The sequence below is a fragment of the Carassius carassius genome, chromosome 22 (genome assembly GCF_963082965.1).
Source record: "Carassius carassius chromosome 22, fCarCar2.1, whole genome shotgun sequence".
In the NCBI taxonomy this organism is placed as follows: Eukaryota; Metazoa; Chordata; class Actinopteri; order Cypriniformes; family Cyprinidae; genus Carassius; species Carassius carassius.
In genome coordinates, this window is record NC_081776.1 from 11,227,740 (window position 1) to 11,248,261 (window position 20,522).

The window sequence follows — 20,522 nt, forward strand, 5'->3', positions numbered from 1 at the left end:
CATTTCAGTTACATTTTTTTCTAATCATCAGATTATTCAGTATTTGCTAAAGACTGCGTCAATGACTGTAATGCAAGTGATCTCTCTGTTACAGATGGTCAAGGGCAAATGAGAATCTTTTCACTACCACAGGCTATCCAGGACAAATCAACAGTCAGTTATTGTTGCATCATCTGGGCCACCCACAGGTTTGTAAAATTACATTGCTGTTTGTGTTTGACGTAGATTTGAATTTTGCATCTACTTCAGGTCTCATGGTATACAGCTGTCATTGCAGCCTGTGATCATTGGTTCTGCATCTGTGGAGGCTGTTCTAAGCTGGCATAGGACCCTGCCTCTGTGTGTTACCGGTGGGGACCGAAAGCTGTTCTTCTGGATGACAGAGTTGTAACCTGGATTGAAGTCAGCTGGAGAGTGTTTCTGTTTTCCTTTTTGAATAAATAAAGTCATATTTTCATGCGTTGTCACTGTACGTACTCCACTGTGTCTTTATTTTATAGGTCACTTGGGTTAGAACTCAGACTAACAATTGTGGGAAACAAGACTCTCTTTCTCCCTAGTTTTTTCCCTTTTTCTGCGAAGCACTGTATCAGTGTTTTTGGTGTGGTGTTCTGCCAAGCTGGCTTAAAGTTGAGCCAAAGGTCGCCTAACGGCAGGAGCTGACAGTTTTCATTGCAAAGTGCTTAAATGTGTGAGAGAAAAAAACTGTACAGGTGCTCATATAGACCGTCTCATTGACTCCAACAGGATAATAATCTGCAGTCCCATTCCTAACGCTACAGGGGAACTTCCTCCGCTTGACCGTGACGCATGTGTGGTGGGGGAGACGAACGCAATGCAATTTGTGCTTTAACAGTTGAACCCTGAAGATGAAGACAAGCATGGGAAACTAAAGTGCAAGGAGAACACAAGACAGCGTGAGATGTTTTTTTTCCAAGAAAAGCACAGGAGACTCTCTAAAGGGGGAACAAGGGTCCTCTCAGGTCAATTGTGCTGTGTTTGGGCAGGAAGGTAGGAGGCCAAAAGGTAGAATAGTTGGCTCGTTGACAAATAAAAACTTTCACAATCTAAAAACTTTTTTAAGAAGTTGTTTAAAACATACTATAAGTTGAGATTTTTTTTCTTGGGTTTAACAAATATGCTGTCTGTATTTATGTTGATTTCATGATATAAAAAATATTGTTTACTAATTAATTTATAAATCGTTACATTTTTCGGGAATGGCATCACATGACGAGTGGATGCGTTGAAAAGTTGTGAAATATTAACACGTCAAGAAGTGCAGCAACCCTTGGAGAAGATTTCCTGCCGTTTCTGAGGCTTTTGCGTGTGCTCCATGTGTAAAGTAGGGCATATTGTGCCTTGGTGTTAAGTTGAGACTGATATGCATAGGGAAGGAGGGGGGGAATGAACCCACACTCTTTCAAGCCCGAAAGACAAGCCTGTATGATTCTTGGAGACCAGTAGCATACCACCATCTGCAATCATTACATGCTATTGGTCTGCTGGCTTGCTTTGAATAAGTTCAATGTGGTCTGAAATGAGGCTTTGGTAGCACTGAACGTGGCTGGGTCTTGGACGAACTGCATATAGCTTAGAGAAATCAATGTCAGCCTTTTTCTATTATCAATATTTGGTTGGGCATGATTTTAATCCAAGACTGCCATCTGGTGGCTTGATTACATTTAGTAGTGGTGCTGTGCCAGAGTCCTGTCAATATGCCTTTTATAAAGAACCAGTTCATGATTAGGATATGCATCATATAGGAAGGATATGGTGGTTTTTACTTTTAATATTTCAGTCATCCAGTGTCAGCCTGGTAGGAAAGATGGAAGTGTTGTGATTGAAAACGCTTATGCATTTCTTGCAGCAGATGCTCTCTGTCATGATGAAGAAAGACTATGCAATCCTTCCTTCAAAGGCCTAATGCCTTAAGCCTTCAAAGTTGGCGAGTAGTTTTAATGACTGAAAAAAAAACCTTCATGATCAAAGCAGTTCTTAGCAGGTTGAGAGCTTCCGCACTGCTTACAGGCCTAATCATATTCACTGCTTAAGACAAAGTGAAAAGAACAAAAGGAAGGAGTGCACTTTTTGATTCCAGGAGATAATGCATTTTCATGAGGGCTCTCCTGGATAAGTAAAAGTCTTTTGAGAACCAAGACTTGAACTTGAATGACCAGTATACCTCGTTATAGGTGGGAATCGTTAAGATTAAAACAATCCTGGATCCAGTTCCTCCTAATGATTCCAGTTCTTTCACAGTTTTAATAATGACTCTTTTAGTACTTTAAGAAATAAATATTTGGAAAAAAGAAATGCAATTTCAGTACATTCAAGTCAACACAAAGAAAAATCTGTTTTATAAATTTATTTACTTGTAATTTTTTATTAAAATATTATAACTGGATCTTTCAGTGAAAAAGACTTATCTCTGGTGAAGTATGCAGAGTTCTTCAATAATTTAGTCTGCTTAAACCCCATCCCTCTACAATCGATTGCAAGTTCACATCTGTTTTAATGACTTTAATATCTTTAAATATCAATACTAAAAGGTTCACTCTATTTTATACTCAGCGCTTCATGGGAGTGGTGCTAAGATTTTCTGTTTGTGCAATTGGTTGAGATTTCTCTGAATCATGGGTAATACATTATGCTGTTGAACACAGTTATTTAAAAATAAATTGAAATAATATGGGCCAATAGCTTGAACAAAAGCTTATCATTAGCTCAAAGTTAGTGTGTTTTTAAAGGTTTTGAAGTTGTTGAAAATCAGTTCCCCTATGGAGAAAATAAATGTGATTTTCACCTCCGGAACCTGATTGTTGCTCTCCACAATGGCCAAAATACCAAAAGGCAATGCTTATGTTCTGATGATGTGATAACCCACATGGAAAAAACCTATATAAACATATATGTTCCAATATAGGTTTTGATATAGGTTTTTAATATATGTGACATATATAAAATTGGACGTTTTCCTATATTATATGTTCATATATGCACACACACACACACACACATACATTTACACATATATATACACACACATATATGTACATATATGTGCATACATATACATATATACTATATGTATATGCACGTATATATGCACCTATATGTTCACCTATAATAGTAAAATTAATATCCATAGCTGCTAGGCAACATAAATAAAAGTCCAAAATGTAGAAATGTACATTATTTATTTACTCAAGATCAATGAAATAATACAAAACAAAAAATATAGTACAAGAACAAAAATAAGACAAAAAACCTGCAAGGCAACATAAATAAAAGTCCAAAATATAGAAATTTACATTATGTATTTACAAGAACAATCAAATAGTACAAGAACAAAAATAAGACAAAAACTGAACAGAACAAAAATATCTTTATTATTCTTTGAATGTCTGTCATGACGCGCCTCATCATCCTCCTCCTCTTCCTTCCTGCACTATCCAATGACGTTTGATAGGGTGTCCGAGATTTTTATTTTTTCCTCTTTTTTTTCGGCGAACACATTTTTTAGCGGATAGGCATTTTCGTCCACACGGATCTGGCGTTTAGGAAGAGTGAAACCGATGTTTTGAAACCGGGTCCTAGAGTGGATCTATTTGAAAACGTCGCCTTTGCCTTTCGTCTGGACGGTGAATCCGTACATTTTCTGAAAATATGACATCAGCCCACGTCTCGCCCCTAGTCAAACATCACTACATCACGTAACAGCAACAAAAACATGAACAAACACTGAACGATTGAATTTTTTAATAACTAACATTACCACGGATTAATAAATGTATTGTTCCATGGTCGTTTGTGTACCACGCGCAAGGTTTATCAGCAAATCCATGTCTTCTTCTCCGTTTTAAGTCTATCTCTGTGGCAGAATTACAGCGCCACATGCTGGTCTGGCATGTATACTACATCGGTTTCGTGTGGACGCGGATATTTCTTGAGACGAGGGAAAAAAAGATCGGGGGTAAGCTCCGTCTCCGTGTGGACGGGGCCGAAGAAGTAACGGGTACTTACGGTTATGGATAGAAATGCAGCGGAGTAAAGAGTACAATATTTGCCTCTCAAATGTACTTGAGTAAAGTCATGAGTACTCCCCAAAAATGATACTGGAGTAAAGTACAGATCCCTCAAAATTGTACTTAGGGTACTGTACTCAAGTAAATGTACTCCGTTACTGTCCGGGTCTGTATATCATGTTATTGCCATAGTTAAATTCCATAAGATGCCAATTACATGTGATTATTGTGATACCAATTTCACGTGTTCGGACATACATAAGTTCTTGCATAATTTTTTTCGTTAATTCTTAGTTTTTGCCTTGATAATAGAAAATACGAGCTAGGCATCATGTATGACAGTCAAAAATGAGATATGAGCTACAAAATGACCTATATGACCTATATTTCCTGTATATGCGCATATATGCAGCATACATATTATCATATATGTGCATATATGCAGATACACTGTATATAGGTTTCATATATGCGCATATATATCCACATATAGGTTCTTTCCATGTGGGAAGTTTGGGATTTGTTGGTAGAATTACACAGGACCGATCAGTGGTTATCATATTGTTATGGCAACACCCATTTGTTTTGAATGTGATGGATTCGGATCCAAGCTATGGCTTTCATGGCATTTGTGGGTTGGGTTGAGCGCAGTGTAAAATGAGATAAGAGAGACGATTAAGTGTACACATCTGTAGTGCAACCACAAGCTGTAAATCTGTTAAAAGTTGGGCTAATCCACTAAACTCCAGGTCTCCTTTCCTGCTGGAGCCAAAGCAGGAAAGATGATTCATTTATGATGCATTTAAGCAATAGTATACTAGCAAGAATGCTGTATTCCGAATATTAGCATGGCTGACATTGGCCCATGGCCACGAGGTGACAGGTGATTACAGCAACAGCAAAAATTGTATTGTATAAAGTATCCAAACATCATATTTCATCCATCCATCCATCCATCCAGTACATTTATGGAAATTGACTCAAGTAGCCTAAAAGTTAAAGTTGCTCATAAGAAAAACGCTTAAGTAAAAGTATTTAGGTAAATTATAATAAAACTACTTAAGTATCACCTTTTTTTTTACTGTAGACTAGACACAATGGGGCCACTCACCTTATCTCTTTTCGCTTTGCCAGCGAAAATAGTTCCAATCGAAGCCTCGGATGAATTTAGCCTTTGGCATCTCCGAGTAAACATGCAGGCTTTTCTGAATGAATCAGTGTTTCGAACGAATCGGTTATAGGTTAAAGTAAATGATTCAATGAATCATTTATAAAGACAGGCACTTGAGGCCACCTGCTGGATGTAACCCGCAGAAAGAGTCAAAATGTAAAATCCCTCTCGATAACATATCAAATAATGAATATGTTGTGTATTTATAATAAATATAAATTTCTAAATTATTTTCTTGTCATTGTTTGTATATATGTGAAACAGAAATGCTGACTGATGAATTTTGCAGACATTTATGTGTTACTGTCTTTCCCCCAGAAACATCTGCATTTGATCCATTTCTGCTGAACTGGAAAACTGTGGCATGAGGTTTGAGAGTTGGTTTAAAGCATTTCTCTTTCACCTCTTTATATTTACCACAGTCTCTGTCTCAACCTCACCAGTGTCACAAAGCACAGACTTCTTCTTTCTTTGGCAGCCATGTCTGTGTCTGACTTTTTCCTTTGCCAGACTGGGGCAGAACAGTGTAGAGAAATTTATATATATATAATTATTTACATCATATTTACATTTATTCATTTAGCAGACGCTTTTATCCAAAAATAATGTTTATGTTTTTGATTGGAAGCAATCAAAAACAACAAAAAGAGCAATGATATATAAGTGCTATAACAAGTCTCAGTTAGGTAAACACAGTACACGTAGCATGGGCTTTTAAATAATATAATAACTAAAAGAAAAACAGGTTTTTAACAGAATAAAAAAAGAAAAGAGCAAGCTAGTGTTAGAGGTCTTTACACACACACACACACACATATACACAATTGCATAATAAATGAAAAGAAAATAGAATACAAAAAGATTAGAAAGGAAGTTAGATTTTTTTAAGAAGAGAATTAGAATAGTGAGTGTTAAAGTTAGAGGGTCAAATAAAGATGGAAGAGATGGGTTTTAAGCCGATTCTTGAAGATGGCTAAGGACTCAGCAGCTCGGATTGAGTTGGGCAGGTCATTCCACCAGGAGGGAACAGTTAATTTAAAAGTCTGTAAAAGTGACTTTGTGCTTCTTTGGGAATGCACATTCAAGCGACGTTCACTTGCAGAACGCAAGCTTCTAGAGGGCACATAAGTCTGAAGTAACAAATTTAGGTAAATGGGTGCAGAGCCAGTGGTAGTTTTGTAGGCAAACATCAATGCCTTGAATTTTATGCGAGCAGCTATTGGAAGCCAGTGCAAATTGATAAACAGAAGTGTGACGTGTATTCTTTTTGGATAATTAAAAATTATTCTTGCTGCCGCGTTCTGCATTAATTGTAAAGGTTTGATAGAACTGGCTGCCAAGAGGGCATTGCAATAGTCCAGCCTGGACAGAACAAGAGCTTGAACAAGGAGTTGTGCAGCATGTTCTGAAAGAAAGGGCTTGATCTTCTTGATGTTGAATAAAGCAAATCTGCAGGATCGGACAGTTTTAGCAATGTGGTCTGAGAAAGTCAGCTGATCATCAATCATAACTCCAAGGCTTCTAGCTGTTTTTGAAGGAGTTATGGTTGATGTGCCTAACTTGATGGTGAAATTGTGATGAAACGATGGGTTTGCTGGAATCACAAGCAGTTCTGTCTTGGCAAGGTTGAGCTGAAGGTGATGATCCATCATCCAGGAAGAAATGTCTGTTAGACAAGCTGAGATGCGAATAGCTACCGTCGGATCATCAGGATGGAATGAGAGGAAGAGTTGAGTGTCATCAGCATAGCAGTGGTATGAAAAGCCATGTTTCTGAATGACAGAACATAATGATGCCATATAGACAGAGAAGAGAAGTGGTCCAAGTCTGAGCCCTGAGGCACCCCAGTAGTTAGATGTTGTGACTTGGACACCTCACCTCTCCAATATACTTTGAAGGACCTATCTGATAGGTAAGACTCAAACCATTGAAGTGTGGTTCCTGAAATGCCTTTTGCCAGTAGGGTTGATGGGAGGATCTGGTGGTTAACCGGGTCAAAAGCAGCCGACAGATCAAGCAGGATAAGTACTGAAGTTTGGATTCCGCTCTTGCCAGTCTTAGAGCTTCAACAACTGAGAGCAAGGCAGTCTCAGTTGAATGTCCACTTCTGAAGACAGATTGGTTGCTGTCAAGGAGGTTGTTGTGTGTGAGAAATGTAGAGACTTGGTTGAACACAGCTGGTTCAAGTGTTTTTGCAATGAAAGGAAGAAGGGAAACATCTCTAAAAGAGATGGGTTGAGGGTGGGTTTCACTGTTGGTTTATATATATATATATATATATATATATATATATATATATATATATATATATATATATATATATTTTATTGGCATCTATGGTTCCATGAAGAACCTTTCATTTTAACTTTCCATTCAAAAGGTTCTTTATAGTGGAAAAAGTTTCTCTAGATTTTTTAAATGTTCTTCACACCAAGAAAAATAAAATATTTTAAGAACTGTTCACTGAAAGGTTCTTTGGGGAACCAAAAATTCTGCAAAATTCAGCATGCAGGCATACTGTGGGGTGTTTGTCCCAACTCCCTTTAGTTTAATGTTGCATTAAAAGTCATGATTCAGAAACAGGCTTGCAGACTTGTCAAACATTACATGTACACTACACTAGAAACTACAATTTAAGATAAAATGCAATGTTGGTTAAAATAAAGATATTTATTATTTTGGTAAACAGAACTCTTCATTACATATTTGAAGCTGATACAATGCCCCATATACACACATATGCTGTACACATTTCAGCATCATACCTCATGCAATGTAATCTGCAATATTCATATTCATAGAGAAAGGCGTTCTTTAAATAAATAGTTGTTATCAATTATACTGTATCTCACACTCAGGTTTATTTTTGTCCCAGCCTCACCAGGGCTTTATGTAAGATCTTCAGGTCATCTCTCATCTGCCCTAAAGCATTCTGGACCTTAGAAAGCTCATCGAGAACCTCCATGTGTAGGGATCATATCTAATAGAGAAGGGCTTCTGTATTCTGGATGAATATTGCCTGTGGAGCAACAGCAATAGCAGTCACTAATAAGGCTTTCTGATCATTTGTACAAAAAACCTCGGTGAAAATTTTTCTGCAGATCATTTGAGAAAACACCCAATAGCTTATGTTTGGTGTCCTCAAAACTTTCAGACACAAAGTAAACAGGTCCTGGTATGACTGGACCGAAGTCTCAGCTGGGTTGAATGGTTTGTAAGGTGTATTGGAAAAAAGATACAATCAGTTTCCTTAACAATATTAAGTATACACACACACACACACACACACACACACACACACACACACACACACATATTTATATATATATATATATATATATATTTTTTTTTTTTTACTTTGTAATATGAATGAAACAACACAAGGTGGCACTAAAGACTTGCTTTAATACACTATTCTTCAGTGAAGTATTCTCCAGCAGAATATTTCCACAAGGATGCACTCACTGTAGACAGTTTCACAATATCCTCATCCAGTGATCGAAGTGAGGCAAGTCCAATCTCCTGCATGTCTTTCAGTATTTCACTACATGACTTAGTTGACGTTTTAAATAAGATCAATCTGAATTGAACTAGCATCCATTATAAATGTCAGTCCAAATTCACACATTTCTCATTTGAACTGTAAATTTCAAGCTGTTTTTGAGGCATAGAAATCAAACTTGTACTTCTGGGAAAAAAACACACCTGTGAAAACTGAGCAAATTCTTTGTCTGTTAGCATGGCAATACAGTATGTCCAAGTAGTTCATGACAGCAGTACAATAAAAAGATCTGTGAAATTCAATGTACTTTTATGGGTCTGTGTCACTCTACATATGGTTCAGGGGAATGCATGGGAGCTTAAACGGTGTACGATTGTACTGAGTACACTGGAACACCTGGAACGCTAGACTGGCAAGGAAAAGCAGAAACTTCTCCTAGCTGAACGATCTTGTCATCCCCATACAAACATTCACTCTCCAGCTGGCCTAGGGCTTCGAGAAACTGATGTCAACTCACGGAGCTGACCCCTCGGCGCGAGGGACCCGGAGATGACGAGCCGCTCTCTCTGTCTCGCCGCACGTTCTCGATCAGATTGCGCTTTCTGACGCTCAGCGCAATATTCTACACTACTGTCCGTCTTCATCGATTCCTAGGGGGAAAATAGTCCACTATATCTAAAACAATTGTATCCAATTTATCTTTGTGTCGACACCAAACTCCAACTCTTCCTAAATAAGGAAACAACTCTTATGTTCACTGTGGGGCTACAGCCCTGTAATTTATAGACAGACGTGCTGGAGTTTATTCAAATGTATTGCGTAAATGCAAGTCTAAATTTAAGCTCAGATGCGTCACGAGTTTATGTTTTTCTTCTCCAGACACCAAATAAATGCAGTGACACGTGACATTTCACTGGCGCATCACAGACAAAAGCGACACATTACATAAGCTAAATACCAATCTTTTTTTCTTTCTTTCTATTTTTTTTTTTTGCTAAAAGTCAGCACTACATGAGTCTTTATTGGAAATATTTAAATAAATTAGTGTCTTTTTTATTTTTTAGGGTTGTAAATGATACAAAAAATACGGCTTTGAGACTGAGCTGCTCTCCAAGGTAGGCTACTGAAACCCACTTCTGCTGTACGCATGCGGTTTACGCGATAATTATTATTATTAGAATTAGTACAAGTACTAGTATTCTAAAAATAATAAATATGAACAATAAAGGATGATAATAAAAAAGTTTTAATAATAATATCTTTATTTTTTGAAGTACATGTGACAATGCATGCATAACATCTCAGTCTTCAGTACAAGCCACAGATGAAGGATATATGCAGTTTTCTGAACTGCATTCACAGTGAAGCGAAGCTTATAACTATCTTTCGTTAGCCTACATGTAAATATTTTAATCTCTAAGCTTTAGTTTGCGTATGAGTGCATGTTTAAACGAGCAGTTGATCCCGCGATTCACTGATTGCGGGTTGGTTGGGAAACTTACAGCAACATTGTGCGACATCAAGCAGCATCGGCTGAAGCAAATGGTGGACAGTAGGCAACCTATATTTTTGTACGATTAAACTACCAAGAAAAATGCAATATATAATGTATAAAATAACAAATATTGCGGCAGTGTGCCTGATAATGCCGAAGCTTTTTGGTATTTACATGCGGTTTGTTTTGCATAGGTATTTATGTTATTTCGTTATATGTAATTTAAATACGCACTGACTAAATATATTTGGACTAGCAAAATGTATCTATAAATATGTTCTACATGTAATATATAAGGACTAATTTAATATTTAATATGCTCTCTCTATCACAGCTTGATTAGAAAATGTTGTATGTGAGACTAAAAAGCAATATAGACGATGGTTATGAAGCATCAGTGATTTTCTAGATTGCATTTCTTATTTTCCCTCGAAAGTCCTACAACATCTTTCGCAGGGCAGTGCACAGGATAGACATCTCACCTAGAAAGATAAAAAAAAATAAAAAATCAAATTGTGATCCACTTGGAATTAAATTACTCCGAAATCTGAATTTAATTATAAAATAAAAATGAGTAGAAATAACTACAAGCTAACCTAATGGAAACAAAGTATTAAATAATGCTAAAAACTATTTTACAGTGCTTATATGATCCGTAAACATTACTTGTGAGTGTACATGAACATATGAAGTTTTACTTTTAGATAGTAAACAGTATTATCTGACTTGAATTGTACCAGTTCATTTCTTTGTAACCACAAAAAGTACATTTTTAGGTTACCTGATAATCCCTTTTTACAGTGTACTTTTCCAAAATCCTTTATATAACTATCAAATCATATTTTTCTCCCCTGCTCATTCTGCTCATTCTCATTCTCATTTCTACTTTCAGCAGAAAATTCTCCTATCTGATTTTTTTTTTCTTCTGAAAATGCTGATATTTCATTCTTAATTCTTGTATAATATAGGGAAAATTCAGTTTAAGTGTTACATAATACTGAAGACACACCGCTGATGTCGTCAGCCAGGTTCTTCAGCTGCTGTGTGTTATCCAGCACCTCAATTCTCTGTGTGTAGGCATTGTAGTGTACAGAGAAAGGTCTTGGAATGAAGGAAGCAAATTTCCTAAAAAAACATAAAAGCTCATATAGATAACTGGAAAAAATGCTGAGGGAAAGAACGATTTTGGAGATGGTTTAATTGCGGTCACTGTACCTGACTTTTTCTTTGGCATCCTCGAAACTTTCAGCCACAAAGTAAACTGGCTGAAACTCTGTAATGGGATACTTCTGCTGGCAGGTCTTCTCTGGATCGAAGGGCAGAAGTTTGGGCTTGTCCGTCAAACAATACTGCAAGGCATCAGAATAACATCAAATTTTCAGTCTGTTCTCCACTTTAGCCATGCTTTTGTGCATCAGTTTCACATTTCTGTGTATCACTCCACTAATAACATAATAAACTCAACTGTGCTGCTGAAAGCTCACAGCAAAAAGCCAGTTTACTTTGTTGGGTTAGAGCACAGGGCATGAACCAGAAGGAAGTATTCTGAGAGGTACCACATACAGTACACACCTGCAGTTCGCCAAAAGATGAGAGCAGACCAGCACCGTAAGCCTTTACTTCATTTCCTTCCTTGCACAAACCAAATTCCACAGTGAACCAGTAGACCTGCAAAAAAATATATATATTACAATCATGCAGCCCTTCTAAGAGAGACAAATATACCTTGTGGTCTTATATAACATGGCTTCAGTTAAAATGTGTAAAATGATTCTTACTGTAACTTAAAGCTATACTCACTGTAGCCAGCTTCTCTATGAACTCATCAGGGGCGCCCAAAGAAGCAAGTCCAATTTCCTGATCAAGCATAAAACATCATCATATTTGGATATTACGTCACTGATAAATGCACATTAGAGATTTAAAGTCTGAAGCAGATGTTTTCTAGATACCTGCACAATACTACGGAAGCTTATTTCTGAATTTCAGAATTTTACATTTTTCTCACAATATATATATATATATATATATATATATATATATATATCATAATTCATTCAAAAATGTCAGAATTGTGAGAATAAAAGTCAAAATTACACATGCATACCATAAATTTCACTTGTTTTGTTCAAACTAGCATTATATATATATATATATATATATATATATATATATATATATATATATATATATATATATATATATATATAATAACATAACATATCATATCATATCATATTATATTTTATTATCAAACCTGTGAGAACTGGGCAAAACTTGGGTCAGCAAACAGTGGGACATGACCCAGCAGCTCATGACAGATGTCCCTGAGGAAACAAATACACTTTTTTCCCCCTTTAATCCTTTTTCACAGTTATGACATATATTTCAAACAAAGCTGTAACATCGTTTTGGTCTGTATACTCACGGTTCAGGTGTGTACATGGGTTTGGAGCTATGGCGAATGTACTGTGTCGAGTGAAACACTCGGAAGGCGAGACCAGCTAAGAAGTCACGCGAGGAGAGCAGACCGGCCACAGGACGCAGACGGAAACCTGTGCATGCTGAGAGATCAAGGAAGTGTGAGATATGTAGTGTAGAAGTTTCCTTTTCTTTATTACACACTAAACATTTCATTTTACTGCCCCTTCACCTGACTGTATATTTATTTAAGCAGCTCTACTGGAGAACAGTCTTACTCTGCAGGTAGTGTGAGATGTCCTCTAGCTGTGGGATGTTGTCCTCATGGTATCCACAGTACTTCTCCAGAAGGGGAAAAACACGGTTGTGTTCATGACAGGCATGCGTTGCGTACAGAGTCTTCAGCTCTCTGAAAACTGTTCCCCATGTGGCCTTCTCTTCAGCAGTATATTCCACACGTGGAATAACCTGTCCACTAAAAGAGAAGGGAGATTTGTCTCATTTTATCTCAGGAGGGAGGTTAAGCTCATTTTTAGGAGACAATGTGTTCAAATACATTTGTCTAAACAGTATACAACAAACCTAACAATCATTATTTTGAGAATCATTTTTTCTTGAAAAACATGTTTGTGCTATATTTCTTTAAAATAAATTCCACTGTGATATTTTGTTTTATAACACAAAGACATTTAGACTACCTGTCAAAACTTTGGAATAATTAAGATTTTTACAAGGTTTTATTTTTTTGTAAAGAAGACACACTGAAGACACACTGGACTTCTTAACTATGTCATATCAGTGATGAGTGGTGTTATTATTGATGGAGCGTGTATGCAAATGTGAGATTCCTCATGGGGCATAGCATTCAATGCTCCTGCCCTTTGTAGTGGCCATGTGAATAATGCATCTCACTTATGATGACAAAGCTCCCAGCACTCCGGACTGTGCTGGGACCCTGCAATTTAGCCCTTTTGTTAGGCAGCAGGAGTAATTTTCCATAGACTGCACAACAAAACAACAGGGAAAGTGCTAGAGTTGGGGATGGTCCCTGAAGCCCATGGGAAAGTTGGGGAGAAAGAGAAAACACTGAGGGCAATAGTTACTGTCTGTAGTTGTAGGCAATGTCAGCAAATTCCTTTCTTCTGGCACGGTACATGGGGTCAGTAAAGCCCTGTGAATGACAGCAATGTTAGAGTGGGAAAGAAAGTGGGTCTACAGCTAGTTCTGATCTCTCAGCAGCCTTTGACAGTATTTCTCAGTCTCATCAAGGAGACTCGTTCAAATCAAGCCTTTGTAGAGTGTTTGCTGCTCATGATGAATGCATTTCAGTTTAATAACGGCTGGAAAGGGGCAATTATTTATAATTACAGGGTCTCAATTAAAGCGCTGACATCATTTTGAGAGCCCCCGTCCGTTTCTATTAGTATAGTGAGTGATGCAGACTGTGGGCTTTTAGTGTTGCAAGGACCAACTACGCATCTTTCTGAATAGACCCACACACACATGCATTTGAAATAAAAATGAAGAAGTTTCCTCTCACTCTCACTATCACTCTTTTCTCTGATCATACAGACAGTCACTTCAAACACACACACACACACACACACACACACACACACACACACACACACACACACACACACACACATACACACACACACACACACACACACACACACACACACACACACACACACACACACACACACAATGTCTTACAGGATGGTCTGAATCCAGCTCGGACCCATAACTGAGAATCTGATTGGCAAAACGGTCTAAGTCCTGGATGTCATTTGGGAACCATGGAACTTTGGATGAGAGGGAAAGAAGTAAGAATGTGGTTAATGACTGAATAATATATTATATAATCAATGCAATTTATATTCTGTTGACAAAATATTTGTCAAGGTGAGTCTATCCTTGTGAAAAATAAATAAATAAATAAATAAAAATATCTAAACAGCAATAATATATGGAACACAATGCTTCCAGACACTTAATTGCAATTTAATTAAATGAAAATGTACTATAGATCAAATTTATATGAAATACAATGTTTTTTGACCCATTTAAGTAGGACTAAAGTATATCTTTATATGTAATTTCGGAATTACTTATATTGAGTTTGAAATATGGTTAATGTGTACTAATGAATGTATTGACAAGCATTTATGCTAAACTAAAATAAACTTTATTAAAATATATGTAATTTATATGCAATTTCTTTTGAAACTGAATGGCGTGTTTTTAAATGCATTTATAATTGCACATGTAAATATGAAGAAGCAATTTAGTACATTTAAAAAAAATTCCAAATATTAACTTGAAATTTAATTCTGAATAACATGCTACAGTTAAAATTATCAAGTAAGCTAATTTATTTAAGTAATGCATGTACAATGGAAATCTATGGGGCAAGGCAAGACTTTTATAGACAACTTTACAACTCATATAATACATTTCTGAATAAAATAAATTATATAAGTGCTTTAAAAACAACAACAACAACAAAAAAACAAAAAACAAAGCCGCCTTCCTCATTTAAACCTATCAAAATTGCTTGACCCTATAGAGTTTCCTGATTTAGATTTGAATGAGATCTATAGTGTTTCCATTCTCTTTATTGAATATAAATTAAAGTACTTAGAAATTAAAGTATTCTAGATATGTGAACTATGTAATATCGAATACTGTGGTCGGTAACGTTGGCATTGACAGTGATGGATGACACAGTAGTAAACAGAAAGCATTGTGAGGCAAACGAGCCAGAGGGTGACAACGCAGCCCAGGCTATGAGGCTAAATCTTATTCTACATCAGCTAGATTTATGACAGTTAAACTCTTTGGGGGTCCAGTCATTGGTATACGAGCCTGAGGCTGTCTGAACAAAAGGCTAAGAACTGGAGACCCTGACTGGCTTTCCTCATCAGCCATAAATATCCATAAATGTCCCCTGCTCTGTGTTTTCTTATTGTATAACGGGGGAAATTGTTGGTCTGACTGTTGTGTATTGAACTTTGACCCCCACCCTGCTGAACTGACTTTTGAATAGAAACAAGACATTTCAGTCCATCTCTACGAGTGTGTTTGTCCTCAAAAACTAAACTAATGTGATTCTGGAAAGAACCATAAGAGAGGCTGAGAGCAAGGGTCTTTGTCATCCATCTCCGCAATGACATTTATGAACGATTACAGCATGTGTTCTATTTCTGTTCATCATATCTTTACTATCCTATTCTCGCTATCTTGGTGTATTTCTGTCTGACCTTGAAATGTTGTAACAGTTTTATTTCTTTTCTCATGAGTTCTTCACCAGACATTTGCCCTGTGCCTCACCTGTGTCCTTCTGTTTGTTGCGAGACAGCTCATGAACTTGGCCAGTGATTTGCGTGCGCAGACCATCAACAACCTCGTCAAGAGCATTAGAAGAGGCTTGATCCACACTGATGAAGAACTCATATTCTTCTTTGTTGTTGCGTGATGGGCGGGACTCAATGTGGGTCAGATTAATGCCTTTCTCCTGCAAAGTACATACATGTAACACAAGTACATGATGCTGCAAAATATTACATAACTTACAATAATTAAACACTATATATTACAAGATATTTATGTATTAGTAAAATGTATATAATGCATTTATTAAGTTGCTATGCTATCTCTCTCTCTCTCTCTTTGTCTACACACACACACACACACACACACACACACACACACTTATATATATATATATATATATATATATATATATATATATATATATACTGTATATATAAGAGAGAAAATGTATTTGTTTTTTCATAATATATGTATCTATATCTATATCTTGAACCTATATATTGACCATCTGACAATCATTTATATATTGATCATCTGACAATCATATTTTAATTTGCTTAATACATCCAGCATTAGTTTGATGTTTAGATATAGTCTATATGCGTATAGTGAATAAACACAAGGTGGCACTCCAGGCCAATCCATCTAACATAAAAACAAATTCAATATACAACTCTGTGGAGAAAGTTTTAAGGTTGTCCAGCTGCATTCTAAACTGAGTATTTCATTTATGTATCTAAGTATAGGGTTTCTGTACCTTGACCACTTTAATAAAAAAGGTTTTACAATAAATTAAAAAAGATGTGTAAGATGTACCGCAAACATGAATGATTAGACTCACATGTGCAGCTTTTCTTCAGCCAATAGGAGAGTGGGTGTTTTTTCGCATAATTAAGTTTAACTGCAGTGTTCAAGCCAAAACCTGTTTGTATTTATGTGTTTTTTTAATCACAGAGAGGGAGGACACCCATTGCTGTTTGCTATAGGCCTGTAGAGAAGGCGGATAGGGTTTACAATGCCTTGGACCTTATTTGGTACTTTTTCAACATTTCCCCTCCATGCGGTAATGATTGAGTCCATATGAATCTGCATCCTTTGACACTCAAAAAACAACACAGCAGAGAATTACTGAATTTTTGTTCAGTGCTGGATTAATTTAGTGCTGGATTAATTTAATTGCGTTCAGTCACAACATTCGTTGTTTCCAAATTTAAGATCACTGTCAAGTGTCTGCATATGTTTTATAATATGTATCATTTGCAATTATATGTTTTAAATTGCCCTAAAAATATCTAATATCCAAAGATACTATGCATATTAATTAGTGGTATTATATTAATTAATTGCATTATATTAATAATTAATTCATTTAAAGTTCTATTTAAATTGTTGGAACTGGATAGTTCATTCAGAATAATAGCCATTATTCACTATAACTATAATCAGTCATTATGTATATATCCGTGGTGAAGGTTGGAGTAGGGGGTGTTTTAAAGGGGGTGGAGTAGGATGGTACGAAAGAGCCAATCAGAATCCACAGGCCGAGCTTTTATTTTTATAGTAGCATTAGGGGGTGAGTAATTGGCACATATACATTAATGACTTGCAAAAAAGCACCAGAGAAGAATTTAGGCTCATTAGTTTGGATGCTGGATTTCAGGAAAGCACAACATATATTAGTATGCAACCTGTTGTGCTTGTGTAATAGTTTCTTTATAATCAGTGAATGAAACCCGTCGTCTACTTGGGAGAACGTTTCATTGCACGTAGACAGTAGAAAAGTCAACATCCCAAAACAAAATATACTGAACTTTGATACAAGAACTTTGTAGATGATTCAAGAAATCTTGGCATTACTACAAGACATGTCTATAATATCCTGTTATCTCAAAACACAGTTCTGGTTGATGTTATTGATTGACACAATGTTGTGTTTTCAGCAGCCTAAAGCTTTGTCTCTGCTTTTCATTGCTTTTTTATTTTATTTATATTTACTGAATTTATTCCAGAACGTATATTATGCAAAATAAAACTTAAGGTTCAGTAAGATGCATTTAAAAAATGAAACAGTTTCATAATATTTTGAAATATTGTGAAACTGTTTTCAATTTTAATACATTTTAAAATTTTATTTTTAAAGCTGTTTTTTTTATCAGTCATTATATTCTTCAGTGTCATATGATTCTTAAAAATTCTATAATATGCTGATTACTTAAATTTTCTTTAAATAATTTAATGCATCCTTGCTAAATAAAAGTACACACATCTTTCTTTTCCCCCCCTTGAAGCTCTCTTTCCCGAGGTATTATTTTTCAGCATTCATGTCTTAGATTAAATAAATACACCATGTTTTTATAAGTGACAGAAGCTTTCATTTGCAATTAATTTATTTATTTGTGGCACAAAATCACCATTTAAGGCAAGTTCAGTGATTTTCAACCAGCTTTGTGTTGCAACAATGCTGATAGTATATGTATATGAAAAATGTGTACTCTTTCTCAATATTACTAAATGCGTCATCCAGCGTACTCTTTCTCAATATTACTAAATGCGTCATCCAGCAAACTTCATTGAAGTTACATCATGTGCACAGTATTTCCTAATCCCCTTCAAATACAAATATAGTCCTGTTTTGCATTTCTACAAATCTACCACTATCATCTGCTGTCCTTGACCCTCATGTTTTGGCTTTAGATAAATGTAAGTGTATATTAGAGAGAGAGAAAGAGTGAGAGAGAAAAATAGACATACAACCATACAAAAAGAGAGTGTGAAAAGGGACAAATGATGGAATACAAATGTTTTGTGTCCAGACACTAACCTCAAAGAGTCTTAGAGCTTTTACAAGTGCGCCAACTTCCTGCTTCAAAGAGAAGATGCAGGACACCACTCCTGTTTTATTTAATGGTTCTTCCAGGTAGGATGAGGTCAGAGAGCCCTGTTAAATGAACAAATGTCAAGATACTCACACAGTTGCACTCATCGTCGTCAACATGCATCAAATGAGGGCAGAACTGTCATTTTAAAATTTAATTTTCATTGCTTTGCACTTTTTATTTAATTAGTGTCCACGTTTCTTTGTTTGAAATGGTATTTATGTCATTTGTCTGTTACACATTAGCAAAACTAAGCCACCGATAAGTAACGTTCAAGGAAAGTAAGTAGTTTCCCTCTATGGAAGTTAATTTAAATATAAATGCCCATAAATCACAAAATGGTCATATTTTGCTTCAAACTGAATTATGTCAGCAGGTTTGTGTAGGTTTAGGACTCTAATAAATATCATTAACTTGGTATGAAAACTTTTGCAAGATCTTAAAGTAGCTTCAAAAAAATCTGTGTGTGACTGAGCATAAGGACTTCAAAACTCATGACCAAAGTCACACTCACATTCCTGTGAACCCACATTCCTGTGAATCAGGTGCCAGTGACATAACTTTCACCCCTACTTTTCCATAATACTTTTCAAAAAAAAAAAAAAAAAAAAAAAAAAACAACGAAAAAAACCAAAACATTCAGCAATTATTGTATTATTGACCACTTAGACATCGTCAGTTAAACATTTCTGATTGCATACAGTAAATATAGTTCTATCAGAATCAGAATCAGAAATCAGAATCAGAAAGAGCTTTATTGCCAAGTATGCTTGCGCATACAAGGAATTTGTTTTAGTGACATAAGCTTCCAGTACACAGAGACAACAACACACAGACCACAAAAAAAAAAAAACACATTACGAAAAAGGAGAATTACAAATTGGCAAATAAATAAGTGTATAAACAATTGTGCTATATAAATGATAATGGAATAGGATTGAGTGAGATGCAGGAATGTTTTAGGATGGAGGGTTAACAAATAAATATAAGGATATTGCACATTTATAAGCATAATTGGGGAGCATTTAACTGTTATATAATTTCTAACAAATTATATAACTGGAGTATTTCAGTTGATGCTATAGCTAGTATGTTGAACTTCGTTTTGTGGTCTGGAGAGAAATTTCCAGTCAGGTTTAACAATAATAAGAATGAGCTGGATTGTCATTGAACAATTGCAGGTTCACACAAAATTGTCACTTTGATTTTTCTGCATTACATAACCAATTCTACTTTACACCCTAGTCTGCATGTCTTTACTCATGTTATCTAGTGTTGGGGTAAATTCTATACAATATTTTAAAATATATTTAAAATAATCTAAACTGTTATACTAATAAAATCACATTATATATATATATATATATATATATATATATATATATATATATATATATATATATATATATATATATATATATATATATATATATATATAGTAAAACATTTAAAATTGAGAATAATTCACCTTTCTCTCCAGATTCCCGTTCATCTGTCTGAAACCTGCGTCCATTCTTGCTTCTTAGGCGATTTGTTGAATGCTTGTGTGCACTTTGTGTTGCCCATCCAAAACTCCAGTCGTTTAAAAGCACCTCGTGACACCACACCCCCTGAACGGCCCGTGTGGATGTCACGCGACGAGATGCCCTTAAACCTCTGGGATATTTGGAAGCTGCGCCACAGTGCATCT

The 20,522-nt window shown here is 35.8% G+C and overlaps 1 protein-coding gene across 1 annotated transcript; it reads right to left on the reverse strand.

The window, feature by feature from the left end:
• Positions 1-10,150: 10,150 nt before the first annotated feature.
• On the reverse strand, positions 10,151-20,461 carry LOC132098944 (phenylalanine-4-hydroxylase-like). Its single transcript, XM_059505255.1, has 13 exons — positions 20,301-20,461; positions 18,778-18,894; positions 15,954-16,137; positions 14,337-14,425; positions 13,721-13,788; positions 12,896-13,092; positions 12,625-12,760; positions 12,454-12,523; positions 11,997-12,053; positions 11,769-11,864; positions 11,412-11,545; positions 11,206-11,321; positions 10,151-10,678 (listed from the first exon to the last, which is right to left on the reverse strand). Exons 1-13 carry the CDS (start codon positions 20,343-20,345, stop codon positions 10,635-10,637), a joined length of 1,353 nt encoding a protein of 450 aa, XP_059361238.1. The 5' UTR covers positions 20,346-20,461; the 3' UTR covers positions 10,151-10,634.
• Between the last annotated feature and the right edge of the window lie 61 nt (positions 20,462-20,522).